This window comes from Ascaphus truei, chromosome 7, assembly GCF_040206685.1.
Source record: "Ascaphus truei isolate aAscTru1 chromosome 7, aAscTru1.hap1, whole genome shotgun sequence".
Classification (NCBI taxonomy): Eukaryota; Metazoa; Chordata; class Amphibia; order Anura; family Ascaphidae; genus Ascaphus; species Ascaphus truei.
The window spans coordinates 17,999,219-18,013,177 of NC_134489.1; the positions used below are offsets into that span (position 1 = coordinate 17,999,219).

The window sequence follows — 13,959 nt, forward strand, 5'->3', positions numbered from 1 at the left end:
TACGCCGTCTCAGATCTGGCGAGATACAAGAGTGGCGCGCGCAGACGCAGGGTTTGCTACATCTCATTAGAATCTGTGCCTCATGTAACTCCTCCCTAACTACTCCTTCTTATCCCTCCCTAATATCACAAAGTGACGCCAACAGCACAAAGCTCGGAGCAAAGACCTTGATGCTTTTCATCTTGCGTCTCTTTGCGTGAATGCAATTTGTGTCAATTTTGCTCCAAATTTGCCTCGATACATCACATCCCCCAAGTCCGAGGTTCCAACTGGTGCAAATATAGCCCAAGATTGATTAAAATGAAACAATTACAATATCCTTTGTCTTTCTTTAAATAAAACTGTTTTGTTAGCTCCAGGTTTACTCCAGTTTAACCGCTGCTACAGTAGATGCCTAAATAGCCGGATTCATGTCAGTCTTGGATAATTGTGTGTAAACAAGCCTTAGGAAGTGTTTGTATGGAGCAACATGAGCAATTGTGAAGGGTTATGTGATGCTAATTTGATCACGGAATGTGCCAACATCCATATCACTTGCTCTCTTCCACCAGGACCCTTCCACCAGCCCCGAGCAGCAGATAATCTTCATTGCCTTTGAAACTCACATCAAATTTATTCCTCTGCAAGAAAACATTACCTAGTTTTGTGGCTCGAAAGGGAGTCTTTGGGAATTGTTGCTACACCCCATTGCTTGAGTTTGCAAATGTTCTGTTGATACACAGGAAGCTTTACCTTCCCTTATTAGGCTCAATGCCCCCTACGTTGTGAAGATGCTTCTCTGTGCTGAACAAGATGTGGGTCCCATTCTTTTGAACGGAACTGATCCCTTTCTCCAGCACACGGAATAGCATATTCACAGCATCTTTATTAGGGACCCATGATATACACAGCTGTTTTGTTCCACATACAGGTCTTAATTAATATATTCACAGCGTGTCCTTGCCTGTACTTCATGCCTCCTGGAGTGTTTTATAATCGCACCAACATCTTTTCATCATTTCTCTTTTTTGTGTGTTGTTGTTGAAACAACGTTCCATAAAACAGAACTGTACCGTCCCAGTTCTGCGCTGCTCAGAGATTGATCAAAACAGGTTTCTTAGAAAAGATAACGCCAGACATGAGAGGATTTTAAGAAAGCCACGTCTGCAAAATGTTATAAAGCAAAATCCATTCTTAATGAACTCCGGCTTCCCCATTACACGTGGCCGCTTTTTCAAAAATGATATCTGATTGATTGTGTCTAAGACAGGATGTCGTTTCAAATCAGCTGGGACTCGGTTCTATCATAATTTACATTCAGGGATACTTGGACAGGATAATGAAATGCACAGAGCAGGCACTCCAAGATTCAAAGTGTTTCTAATCCCATGTGTGGCTGACTTTACCTCTTGTAAGATGGATATGTCTTTAGAATAACCTTCAACATCGCGGAAGTTTAGTGCTCATTATAGATTTGACATGGGCATTCCCCCCTAGAACCACAGTGAACTAGTGGCTGTGGCATGTTTAATAAGTTAAAGGTCGGTGTTTTTAAAATAACTATTTAAACGTTGGTCTCCATAGCAACAAAATGCTTTGGGTATTTTTATTTCTTTTTTACAATCTTTACATCAAATATTTCGTAATAAGTCTCCAAACGATTCTATATTCAGGCACATTGTTAATTTACACTCCGTATCCTTCGTTGATTTTTTTGTGTGCAAAATATTGATGCTGCTATCATGACCCAAGGGATAATGTGGAAGAGCAATATTTACCCGACAGGATTAGAAATGCATGCGATCTGAGGAACGTTAAAAAAAAAAAAAACATTTTACACAACATTAAAAAATTATGGTGGGTAAAAAAAAAAGTTACAATACCCCTTCACCGTACATGGTACAGTAAATAAAAATACCACTTGTGGAGCATTTGCAGGTCTGCAACACTGTCATTCTCCATTGCTTAGCCAGTATGGACCCCTGTAAGCTAATGCCGGCTGTATTACACAGGTTGTCATCACAGCCTGGGTTACCCACCGTCATTTTTTGAATGTCATACCAGCTTCACGTTGCACAGCCAGTAACCAACCTCGCACTGGTGAGACCCAAAAGGTCCAAACCGCTGCCTGTGGGGAGGGTTGCTGGCTGTGCACTTCTTTAACTGAGCCTGTGCTGCAATGCTGTGTAATACGGCAGGCCTACGCTTGTAGGGGTCCCATGTTAACATGGATGAGAAGTAAAACGTGACACACTGTAAGGGCCCATTTGCATGTTATTACCCAGAATCCCTGGCTGCAGTGGGAGCACTGTTAGCTAAGAGATAATGGGGAAAGGCAGCGCTGCAGACCTGTCTGAGAAATGTGAATGCCCCACAAGTGGGATTCTTATTAACTTTTTTTTTTACTCAAGAAACAAATAAGTTCAATGTTTTATTTTTATTAAAAGAGGGATTAAGTCTTTCTAAGAAAGTTTATTATGTTGCTAAACGTGTACTGTAGCTCAGTGACACTGCCGCTGATACAGATGATCCTTGTTCGTGTCAAATCTCTTTGTGACCTTGGGCAAGCCACTTTCTCTTCCTGTGACTTAAGTATCAAAATTAGACTATAAACTCTTCAGGGCAGGGACTAATAGTGCAAAATCCTGTGTACAGCACTGCATACACTGTTAGCACTAAATAAGAAAAAATAGTATTATTAATATATATATATATATATATATATATATATATATATATATATATATATATATATACAGTGTTCGACAAACCTATACATTTGCTCGCCCCGGGCGAGTGGATTTAACCCCCGGGCGAGTAAATATTGGCCCAAGCAGCACACGTTTGGTACTAGGTGGCGAGTAGATTTTTTTGTGTGGCGAGTAGATTTTTTGGTGATTTGTCAACCACTGTATATATATATATATATGTTATGGTGGGTAAAAAAAGTGACAAAAACCCTCCACAGTAAAGCATAAAGCAACTGTAAATATTACTGTGTGTTCATTTGCATGTCTTAGACAGGTCTGCAGGGCTGCAGACCTGTCTAAGACATGCAAATGAGCATACAGTAATATTTACAGTTGCTATATATATATATATATATATATATATATATATATATATATATATATATATATATATATATATATATATATATATATATATATATATATATATATATATATATATACTGTATATTAATTGTATTTCTTAATTGAATGGAAATGTCTCCCTGGTGGTGAGAAATGAAAATGACGCCCTTACCCTTTTTCCGATGGTGAAGTACTTCCAGGCCTGCGCTTGGTACGTGACGAAATACTGATGAGCTACAAACTTCCCGTCGGTCCACCTGTAGAGAACGGAGCCAGGCTGAGTGTTTCTATTGGCCATCACAGCGAAGCGCCCGGCGCTCGGGATGACAAAGGTTTCCAGCCCCATGGTCTCCGAGGCGGTGGGCAGGAGCTGATATTCCTCTACATAGTCCAGCCTCTCCTTTCCTGATCACACACGCAACAGGGGACAGGGAGGATGCCGAAACTTAATAACTGCTTTATGTTCGTGATTAAGGTGCGAGGATTAGAGACAGCGCTAAGTACCACTACTTTTTTTGCAAGACGTTGGTGGACCCTCTGGCAGCGTGAAGTTTAAAAAAAAAAAAAAAACAACATTAATATTAAAAATGCCTCTTTTCCCTTTATATTCCTGACTCATAAATATAGATTTATTTAAAAAAAAAAAATGTAATGGGCTGTCCAAAGAGAATTGGCCCATTATTTGTCAAAATATCAATGTAACCAATGGTGTTGTAACCACTGAGTGCCTTGTGTGTATTTTATCAGAAATAATGAATGAATGAGATGTTTGCAGTCGGAGAATGGGAACAGTAAGCACACAGTATATTCACTTGTTCATTTGTAAGAAAGCTCTTTGGGTAAAAGCTTCGGCCTGTCTTTTCAGCATGGTTTTGTTGCAGGTGTCAAGAAATATTAACATCTATAGAATGATTAAGTTAACGTAGGACGAGAGCTTTTCGTTCCTTCACTCTGCCTAATTAAAGGGGCAATCCAAGCAAGCGGTTTTTGCCAGTTTATTAAAATATTTTTTTTAACACATGATTGAAGCAGGGGGGTCTCCGGAGCTGAACCCCATTACGTTCAGCCCTGAGGACCCCTTACTTCCAGGGATACTTACCTCCAAAGGTGGTGTCGGTATCCGCCTGCTTTTGAAAGCTCTCGCATCCCGTGGCCAATAGGAAACCGCACCGGATGTCATCCCGGCTTCCTATTGGACGGCGGGGCGTGGGAGCTTTGAAAGCGGCCATTACACGATCCCCTCTAGCCGAGCGGAGCAGTTACCGGCACCTACTGCGGAGGTCTGTATCTCCGGAAGCAGGGGGTCCCCGGAGCTGAAACGAATGGGGTTCAGCTCTAGAGACCCCCCGCTTCCATCCTAAATGTAAAAAAGGATAAAAAAAAAACACAACAACAGAAATGCCCGCTTGGATTGTCTCTTTAACGCTATCCAACGCTTAAATTGCTAAACATAATTTGATTTCAAAGATGAAATAAATACTGTTTTACCGCCCTGCGGTGCTTCAACAATACTGTCTGCACGGTCATTTTGGGAAGAATTAGCTGCAAACTAGACCCACAATCATGCTATGACGGGTACAAAAGTGACACAAATCCTCCTCTGCACAAAGTGTGGCACTGATACAATTCCCAGCACCCGTGTCTATTTGCCTTAGAGATGGGTAAATGTTTCCCACATGCATTTGCAAACGTTTTTGCGTTTTTTTTTTTGTTACCAAAAATCGATTCTTGCCGCGCTTAATGTTTCTCAGAAATCACACATTTCCATCATCGATTCGCAGCTTTGCCAATGAATCGCAGCTCTGTTCAATTCACAAGGGATTTGCCAAACACTTTCTCCTCCCCAGCGCGCCCCCCGATTTCAGGCTCTGGGGTGGGAGTTTGCATTAATGGAAATGCCTGGCGAATTCTGACTATGTTGTGTTGGGCTCTGAAGGTTCCCAACTTTTTCCACCAAAAACGTCCAATTCTACATGATTGGGAAACCTGGGTGAAAGCTGCACACACCTCTAATCTGCACACGTCCATAAACCTGCTTCATTGATTGACACATGTCACACAGGGGTTAAAGCAGCAAAATAGGTAGCACTGCACGATTTATTTGTTTTTTTTATTGCAGGATTGAAGCAGGGAGGTCTCTGGAACTGAACTGTGTTCATTTCAGCTCCGGGAAGACCCTCCTTCCAGCGATCCTTACCTCCGTAGGGGGTGCCTGTATCTGCAGCCAGGGAACTTGTGTGCATAACGAAATGCCGATGGTTAAATGTCACACTTGCAAATAGGAAGCCGTGGCATCGACCCGTGGGGCTTCCTATTGGCCCGTGTGACTGGGACATTTAAACTCCACAGAGTTACCGGCACCTCCTACCGAGCGCAGGGCCGGCTTTAGGGCAAGGCTGTTACCTTGGGCCCTGCGCCTTCAAGGGGGCCCGCGCACCCTCCTGTCCCTCCTACTCTCTGCGCCAGGATCCAAATTCCACCCAACAAGAGAGGAGAGAGCTGGGGAGTTCCCGAACTGGCGCAGGACCGCATTGCTGCTCACTCCAAGGGAGGGTGAAGGAGGGGTCTGTAGCTGGGGGAGGTGTGTAGCACGGGGGGCGGTGCATGCATGTGCGTGCATATGTATGTAGCTAGGGGAGGTCTTACCATATGCGGAGCGGCCTTCCTTCTGCAGCGTCATGTTGTCATGGTGACGCGACCCGTTACCATGACAGCACAACGTTGTTACACCGTGACATCATGGTGACATGCCCCATTGCCATGGCAATGTGACACCATTACGCCGTGACGTCATGCCGCTGCCCGCATACTGCCTAGGGCTCCACCAAAGGTAAGGCCGGCTCACTCTGGAAGCAGGGGGTCTGTGGAGCTGAAATTAATTTAGTTCAGCTCCAGAGATCCCGTTTCAATCCTGTAATTAAAAGAAAAAGTCAAAACATTGTGCAATGCTACAAGTTTTCCTGCTTTAAGCTGCAGGCGGAGTACTGGTATTCTGTAGTACTCCGCATTGTGACACTCCTTCCGCACTTCCCCTTATGCACCATGTACCCTAATTAGATGTGGGCTGTCTGCCTCTTACTTTCAAGCACTGGGATCCATTTAAGTCCATCACAGATGAAGATGCCTCTGAGAGATGTATCCATCCAGAACTGGGACATCTCGCTGTCCGTGCAGGGGGGCTGGGGACCCAGAGTCACTTTCATATCAGCTTCTGGACAGAAAGCAAAGGGCATGGAACTTAGTCTGGACACTCTGCTTGGCTCCAACGTCCGGTAAATCTTCAAAGTGTACATTGTTATACTCCTGTTCGCAACTATTTAACAGATAATTTTTTGACCGGATAAACATAGTAATAATACTGATTCAACTGTAACAAACTTGATAAATGTGCATCTTACATTTGCCACAAATGTTAAATGATGAAAAAGATACTGCAGCAGTTTTCCCCAATCTAGCATTATTATTTTTTTCAGGATAAATTTACTGGGTGCAAAAAACAGGTAGGGTGATACCTCAATAAAATACAGTATTGCACCAGAACGTGGAGTCTAAATTTCTCCTAAGAGAGAGTTTTGGTGTTAAGAAAATAGTGGTTCTGTGCTTTATTTAAGATGAAAAAGGCATTAAAAAAATTCCTTTAACAGATGCCATTGTTGCTATAATCATTTATATGATACATGAGATCAATACATTGCTTTTTACACAGACCTCAAGAGTGGAACTACATTTTGAGGAATTCTACAGTGCTGCTTAATGATAATTCCAGCTCTTGAGATACAGTAAGCTTTACCCAAAAATGTTCCAGGTCCCTTTGGCACTAAAGAGATTAATAATGAGAGATTTGCAAACGTCGTGAAACAGGCAAAAATACTTTCGCTGCTCAGGAAAATGTTTCAAGATCAGCTACAGTCACAAGATCACCTGGACAGTTGAGAGAGAAGTTTATGAAATATGTTGCCATCTTTCATTAAATATATACTATTATATTTTTGACATCTACAAAACTAGTTAGAGCAAGGTTTGTTTGTGAATAGCAACACACACACACTGTCACACACTCTCCCTCTTACTCTCACACACACACTCTCACTCACACACTCTTTCTGTTTCGGAAAGGTAAACTCCACAGGAGGGCCAATCTATGCGAAAACTTTTGTGAATATGCTTAAAAGTAATATTTGTTGCTAAAAATCTCAGAAACTTTGGCAAATCTGCATTAATAACTTGTTTTTTCCTACTGACCATAAGGATACATCAACTGTACACCATCATCATCAGTCTTAACTGGGAGCTCCTTCAGCACTGCAGGAATGGACAGCTCCGCCAGCCTTGGCTTGGCATTCGGGCATATCCTTGAAGTGGCATCCGATCCCGGCAGCAGAACGAGCTGCCTCAACAAGCCCTGGAAATCACAAACACAGTCACTCCGGAAACATGTCTCTTAACCCTTTGAGTGCCGGCGGCCTCCGGGATGTCAACAGCGTGGTTGTTTGGTGTAGCGGTCACATGGGGTCGTCGGGCAGTCACACCCCAGGACAAGCATGGAAGTGGAGGATACATTGTTTCGCGATGATCCGCTAGAAAATGAGCATTATAGAATGATGTCACCTGTAAGGTATAGAGCTCCAAGAGTGCGGTCCCTTAGGACATTCAGGGTATACCATGGGGCACTCAAAGGATTAAAGGTGAAGCCCCACATAGTGAAATATGTATTACCTTTCACAAAGGGTGCAACTACCACAAAATAGACTGACTAGCTGGCCCAAGTGCTGCTTATATGACATTAAATCCTAGGCCTTAACGTTTCTGTTCCACTATGAGAACTGGAGAGTTTCCCCGTTTGACAAATGTTCTAAGAAATTAGCGAAACAGCAAAAAAACGTTTGTTTGAATGTGAGTTGGGGATTTGCATAGCAAAAAAAACGCAGATTTCTGCTGATAATTTGAAATTTACCAACTTTCACCACCGTTTTCAAAAACATCGTGTAAATCTCCAGGAACATTGGGCGTAACGTTGCTCTCTGAGTTGGGTATTCACCGTTGTTTTAATTATTATTTTTTTTACGTTTTGTTATTGTTGCTATTTGCTCAGTAGCTGGGAATATCCAAACCCCGCTCTGAACGCTCTGCTTATTTGTAATGATATTTCATTATTACGTTCTTCAAGCCTTTTGTCATTTGGAGAGATATTGACATACAATAACATTTAGGAGAACTTTGGAAAACGGCCACCACCGTGTTTTTCAACTCAGCCCTGATCCCTGCAGTTTTGGAATCGTCCTTACCTAGGTACATCAATATATATTTATTTCATTATCCGTATGTTGAGAGCAACAGAGAAGGAGAAGGGAAAGGTGGTATTTCCCTATAAAGTGGGAAAGATCAGTGTCTGAGAATTGTTCCGTTAACAGCCTGGGCAGGTGGCTTAGAGAAGGGAAGTGGATTAATTTGTGATAACCCCCTAATATTAATGACCATAATGTTTAAATCAGTTTAATACCTACTGAGAAAAAACCTTTTCGTCGTCTTCTGCTTCCAACATAAATCCAGGATCCGGTAGTGTTTAAAGATGCAGGGAATGGTTTATCCATGACTCTGGAAATACAGAAAGGCATAATGTTATATTCATGGGGCTCCACGTATATATGGAGGTACTACTAATGTTTAACAATATAGGGGGTCATTCTACATAGGCTGAAGCGGTTCAGGTAGTTATCAACTGAAACCCGTGTAGGCTTCAATGGTGATTTTCGGACAGAAATAGCCTGAATGGCCACTTCACGTAGGGCCCTATTTGCTAAATAGTGCTAAGCTGAAATGCACTGGGCTATACATGAACATTACAACATAGATATTAGATAAAACAAACATATTCCACTAGAGAGCTTACACTCTAATTTAGGAACTGTGGCGGCGATAATGGGAGTCCTTTATCCCGGATTTGATTAAAGCTGCCCTCATATGAGTTTGTATAGGGTTACAAAAGATGTGGGGCCATATTTACTAAGCGGTGTCCTACCATAAGGAACCTTCTGACACTGGAAGATACTACTGTACATACAGCCCATTCAAGTGTAAGGTGTCTTACAGCAGAAGACTGATAAGTAATTATGAATCTTAAACTGTTCTCTGTCAAAGCAGCCTGCAACATTACCTGTCACCTCTGAATATACATCCCAAGGTCGTTTGCATGGATGCCGACACAATGCAAGGGCTGTGAGGAAGGATGTTTTGGAACAATACAAGTTGAGAAGGAATTTACTTCCTGCACGAAGGATATATGAATTCCAGCATCTCCTGTCATTGTATTAATACATCATTTGTGTGTCATTTAAACCATGGGTGCTCAACTCTAGCCTCAATTCCCCCACCCCCCCCCCCCCCTCTCCCCAACAGGTCAGGTTTTCAGGATATCCCAGCTTCAGCACATGTGGTTCAATCAGTCCCTGCTTCCCCCCCCCCCCCCCTAATCTGTTTGGGGTGGCTTGAGGACTGGAGTTGAGCACCCCTGATTTAAACCACCACAAGCTGCTTTGGAAAGCATTGCAGCCCGGTCTGGGTTTCTGCTCTCTGTCTGCAAACTTACATTACGTGTACGAAGCTGGAGATGTCCTCTTATTTTTCTTATTTCCTTTTTAATGGTGTTTTGGTCTCCTTGTAAGTGTATTTATTCCGTGCTAAATTAATTAATTCATTAATTAATTAATTTCTGGAGGGCTTGGTTAAAAATGAAAAACTGATTGCTAAATGTTTTTGGAACACTTTGGGGTGTTTTCATTAAACTGTGATATCGCACAGAAACCCCTATTGACTTCAATGGAAGACTCCATGCAATAGTGCTGGAGTGGCCAATTCCGGCCTTCAAGGGCCTGCAACAGGCCAGCTTTTAGGGATATCCCTGATCCAGCACAGGTTGATCAATCAACAGTGGCTCGGTCAATGACTGCGCTACTTATTGAGTCACCTGTGCTGAAGCAGGGCTATCAGGAAAACCTGACCAGCTGGTGGCCCTTGAGGACTGGAGTTGGCCACCCCATGTGATAGTGCCTTGATCTGCCCTATCCCACCCTTAATGAATAACCCCCTTTAACTTGTTTTGTTTATCTCCAAAATAATGTATTACTTTTCCCCCCATTCAACAACCCTTTCACTGCCAGAGAGGCTTGAAAACACACACAGCCACACTTACATTTCCAGGGGCATGCTGCAGTCTACAGTGAGAGCGAGGGAGTTCCCGGACACTGCTAGGACAAGCGTGTGCCACTGGTTGTCAGCCAACGAGACGTCCCTGAAGGTGACCTTGGTCTGCCACCCGTTAGTGTGTTCGGCGCTCCAGAACAGAAAGTGGAGCTTCTTCTCCGAGTATCTGACCCCCAGCAGGACGTGTCTGCTTCTCTCTGTGATCATAGTGAACAGGTACTCGTTTTTCTGCAAGGAGTCACAGTTTGGGGGTTTATCTCAGGCTGGAAAACTTGGGACAATATCAGTGCCAAAATCCTGCGTCACATTTACCTATCCCATCCAGTTGGGTGATTCCTTTGTATAAATATGGGGCCGTTTCTCTATACTGGTTTTGCAGCTGAGGGACTTTGACAAACAAAGCATTAAATCTAATGCTGTGCTTAGCGTTGGTTTAGATCCGGTTTTGCAGCTGGGAGACCATTGTAAATAGACCTCATTTTTTTAAGGTGTCTATTCAAAAACCGACCTCTCCACTTGGACTGCAAGTTTAGTCATTCCTAGAGTGACATACCCAGGTCCGTCGCTAGGCAGAAAGCAGGCACGGCTCCGCCTGGAGGCAGCAGGTCTCGGGGGCGGTAACAGGGACAGGGTAACGGCACTGCTGCTTTCATTCTTTTTTCTTTGTTAAATACATTTAGGATTGAAGCAGGGGGTCTCTGCAGCTGAACCCTGTTAATTTCAGCTCTGGGGACCCCCTGATTCCTGAGATACTGACCTCTTTAATAGGTGCCCGTATCTCAGCTCAGGTTTAAAGCCCCGGTCACATGGGCCAATAGGAAGCCGGCTGTGACATCACGGCTTCCTATTGGCCGATGTGATGGGACATATAACCCTGGGCTAAGATACCGGTGGTAAGTATCACAGGAAGCAAGGGGTCCCCTCCAGAGCTGAAATTAACAGGGTTCAGCTCGTGAGACTCCCTGGGGGGAGGTGAGACTTTTGGAGGAATTTTTTTTTCGGGGGGCGGTTGTGTCATTTTTTTTTCTTCTTGAAGGGGGGGGGCGACCCAAATGGGGCTTGCCTAAGAGTGGCACATACCCTAGGGACGGGCCTGGACATACTGATGAACATTTGCAGAGTGATATCCCAGTGTCTCTGAGTTGTAAAGACTGGAACAATTCAATTCAAAGTAAGAAGTTGGGTTTTTTGCCATTCAGCTGACACCATGAGAGTGAAAGTCACAAAAAGAACTACTGTAGATGAAGGGGTTGCTTGAATCTGCACCAGCAGGTCTATGTATCAAGGCAAAAGTTGTGTAATTCTGGGACTAAACAAACTGCAACAGATGTATCAAGGGGAAAGAAAATCCTGTTTCAATACAATCTTTTCTTTGCTGCATACGGTGTCTTTTTTTGCCCCAGAATGGCACCACTTTTGTGTTGATACATTTGTCCTACGATGTAATACAATTATTGGGCGTTATTTACGAACATCTCCTGGCGGAAAAACTAGGAGAATTGCACAACATATATGTATGTACAGTATGTATGTCTTTATTTATATAGCGCCATCCGTGTACATAGCGCGTCACAGCCGTAACACACGAGACATCATAATATAACACATCATGTGAACCAGCGCTAACATAATCAGACATTTATCAAAGGAAAATCGCCCATTGCTTAAATACAGGGGATGCTCAACTCCAGTCATCATGGACCACCAACAGGGCAGGTTTTAAGGACATCCCTGCTTCAGCACAGGTGGCTCAATCTAAATGGCTGAACCACTAATTGAGCCAACTGTGCTGAAGCAGGGATATCCTTAAAACCTGGCCTGTTGGTGGCCATTGAGGACAGGAGTTGAGCACCCCCTGCTCTATTTGATTCCTTTTCTTTGGTAACTCTGCGGCTGGGGTTTTTTTTGCACTGGGTTTTCCCAGTTTTGCAGCTGGGAGACCAGTAAACAGACCCAGTTGTGTGCCAGCCGATGATTTGGAGAGTGTCACATAGTTACCTTGGGGGGAATGCTGGGGATTTTCACAGTGACGACAATGGAGAACTCCTCGGGGAAGAGGTGGCAGTTGTGGAAGAGCCGCGATGCCGGGAAGCTGAGGACACAGGGCGAGGCAGAGAGGTGAAATCCACGGGCTCCCCGAGACTGGACCATCCGCAACCCACTCAGGGATCCACTGGGGGATGTCACCTCTGACAGAATGTCCAGTGGATGAAGCTCTGCAGAGTAAACATGAGGTGTAAGAACACGTATGAAAGATGTTTGGATTTGTGGGTCAGCGGAGGCTGAAAAATCTACAATACCAACAGCTTGCAACAGACTTACTGTGACAATATGTGTTAGATCATCTGGAAGTTCTACATTTTATTTATTGTACACCAGGCCTACACAACTCCAGTCCTCGAGGGCCGCACACAGGCCACGTCTTCAGGATTTCCCTACTTCAGCACAGCTGGCTCAATTAGTGGCTCACTCATACTGAGCCACTAATTGAGCCAGCTGTGCTGAAGTAGAGATATCCTGAAAACTTGGCCTGTTTGCGGCCCTCGAGGACTGGAGTTGTGCATGTGTGTGTGTGTGTGTGTGTGTGTGTGTGTGTGTATGTATATATATATATATATATATATACAGTGCTCGACAAACCCGGTCGCCAACTCGCCAGCTGCGATCGGATATTGGCTCGTGGCCAGTAACCTTTCCCCTGCTCTCTAAAAAAAAAATCCCCTGCTCGAAGAAAAAAAAAAAAACGGAAAAAAAAAAAATCAGAGCTGATTGGCTGTGACGTGGGATGGAGTTGCCAGGACTTCAAACCGCCCTTTCTGCATGGGTAAGTAATGGGGGGGGGGGAGTGCGTGCGTGTGTTTCTCCTCGTGCGTGTCTCCTCGTGCGTGTCTCCTCCTCCTCCATAGTATCCTCTTGTATAATTGTGTCAGCTCCTTACAAGACCTGCACTGATCCGGCCATGGAGGAGTTTGTACAGATGCTTGAGGTGGGGGGAATTTAATAAACTTTAAATATTTATATATACACTGGTACATCTTTCCCCCTCTCTCCGGCGCTCCCGCTGCCCGCACGGGACCTAACATACTCTAATAGGCCGGGGTGCTTCTCTCCCCCCCCCCCTCCCTCCGGTGCTACCGCTGCCCGCGCGGGTCTGAAGATGCTGCAGTAGCCGGGGCTTTTCTCTCTCCCCCCCCCTCCCTCCGGTGCTACCGCTGCCCGCGCGGGTCTGAAGATGCTGCAGTAGCCGGGGCTTTTCTCTCTCCCCCCCCCCCTCCCTCCGGTGCTACGCTGCCCGCGCGGGTCTGAAGATGCTGCAGTAGCCGGGGCTTTTCTCTCTCTCCCCCCCCCCCTCCCTCCGGTGCTACCGCTGCCCGCGCGGGTCTGAAGATGCTGCAGTAGCCGGGGCTTTTCTCTCTCTCCCCCCCCCCCCTCCCTCCGGTGCTACCGCTGCCCGCGCGGGTCTGAAGATGCTGCAGTAGCCGGGGCTTTTCTCTCTCCCCCCCCCCCCCCTCCCTCCGGTGCTACCGCTGCCCGCGCGGGTCTGAAGATGCTGCAGTAGCCGGAGCTTTTCTCTCTCCCCCCCCCCTCCCTCCGGTGCTACCGCTGCCCCGCGCGGGTCTGCAGGAAGTAGCAGGGTGTTTCTCCTCTCTCCCCTCCGCGCACGTCCCTTCCCGTGTGTGTGTGT

The 13,959-nt window shown here is 45.0% G+C and overlaps 1 protein-coding gene across 2 annotated transcripts in view; it reads right to left on the reverse strand.

The window, feature by feature from the left end:
- The window catches only part of TSPEAR (thrombospondin type laminin G domain and EAR repeats), a 60,306-nt gene that overhangs the window by 22,943 nt on the left and 23,404 nt on the right, over window positions 1–13,959 (reverse strand). Inside the window, exons 2-7 of one of the 2 annotated variants that reach the window (XM_075607133.1) lie at window positions 12,273–12,490; window positions 10,264–10,471; window positions 8,579–8,669; window positions 7,317–7,476; window positions 6,154–6,285; window positions 3,247–3,479 (exon numbers count right to left, since the gene is read on the reverse strand). In XM_075607133.1, coding sequence (XP_075463248.1) covers window positions 3,247–3,479; window positions 6,154–6,285; window positions 7,317–7,476; window positions 8,579–8,669; window positions 10,264–10,471; window positions 12,273–12,490 — 1,042 coding nt within the window. Of the gene's footprint in view, window positions 1–3,246; window positions 3,480–6,153; window positions 6,286–7,316; window positions 7,477–8,578; window positions 8,670–10,263; window positions 10,503–12,272; window positions 12,491–13,959 lie in introns of both variants that reach the window. The other variant, XM_075607132.1, reaches the window with a different exon arrangement.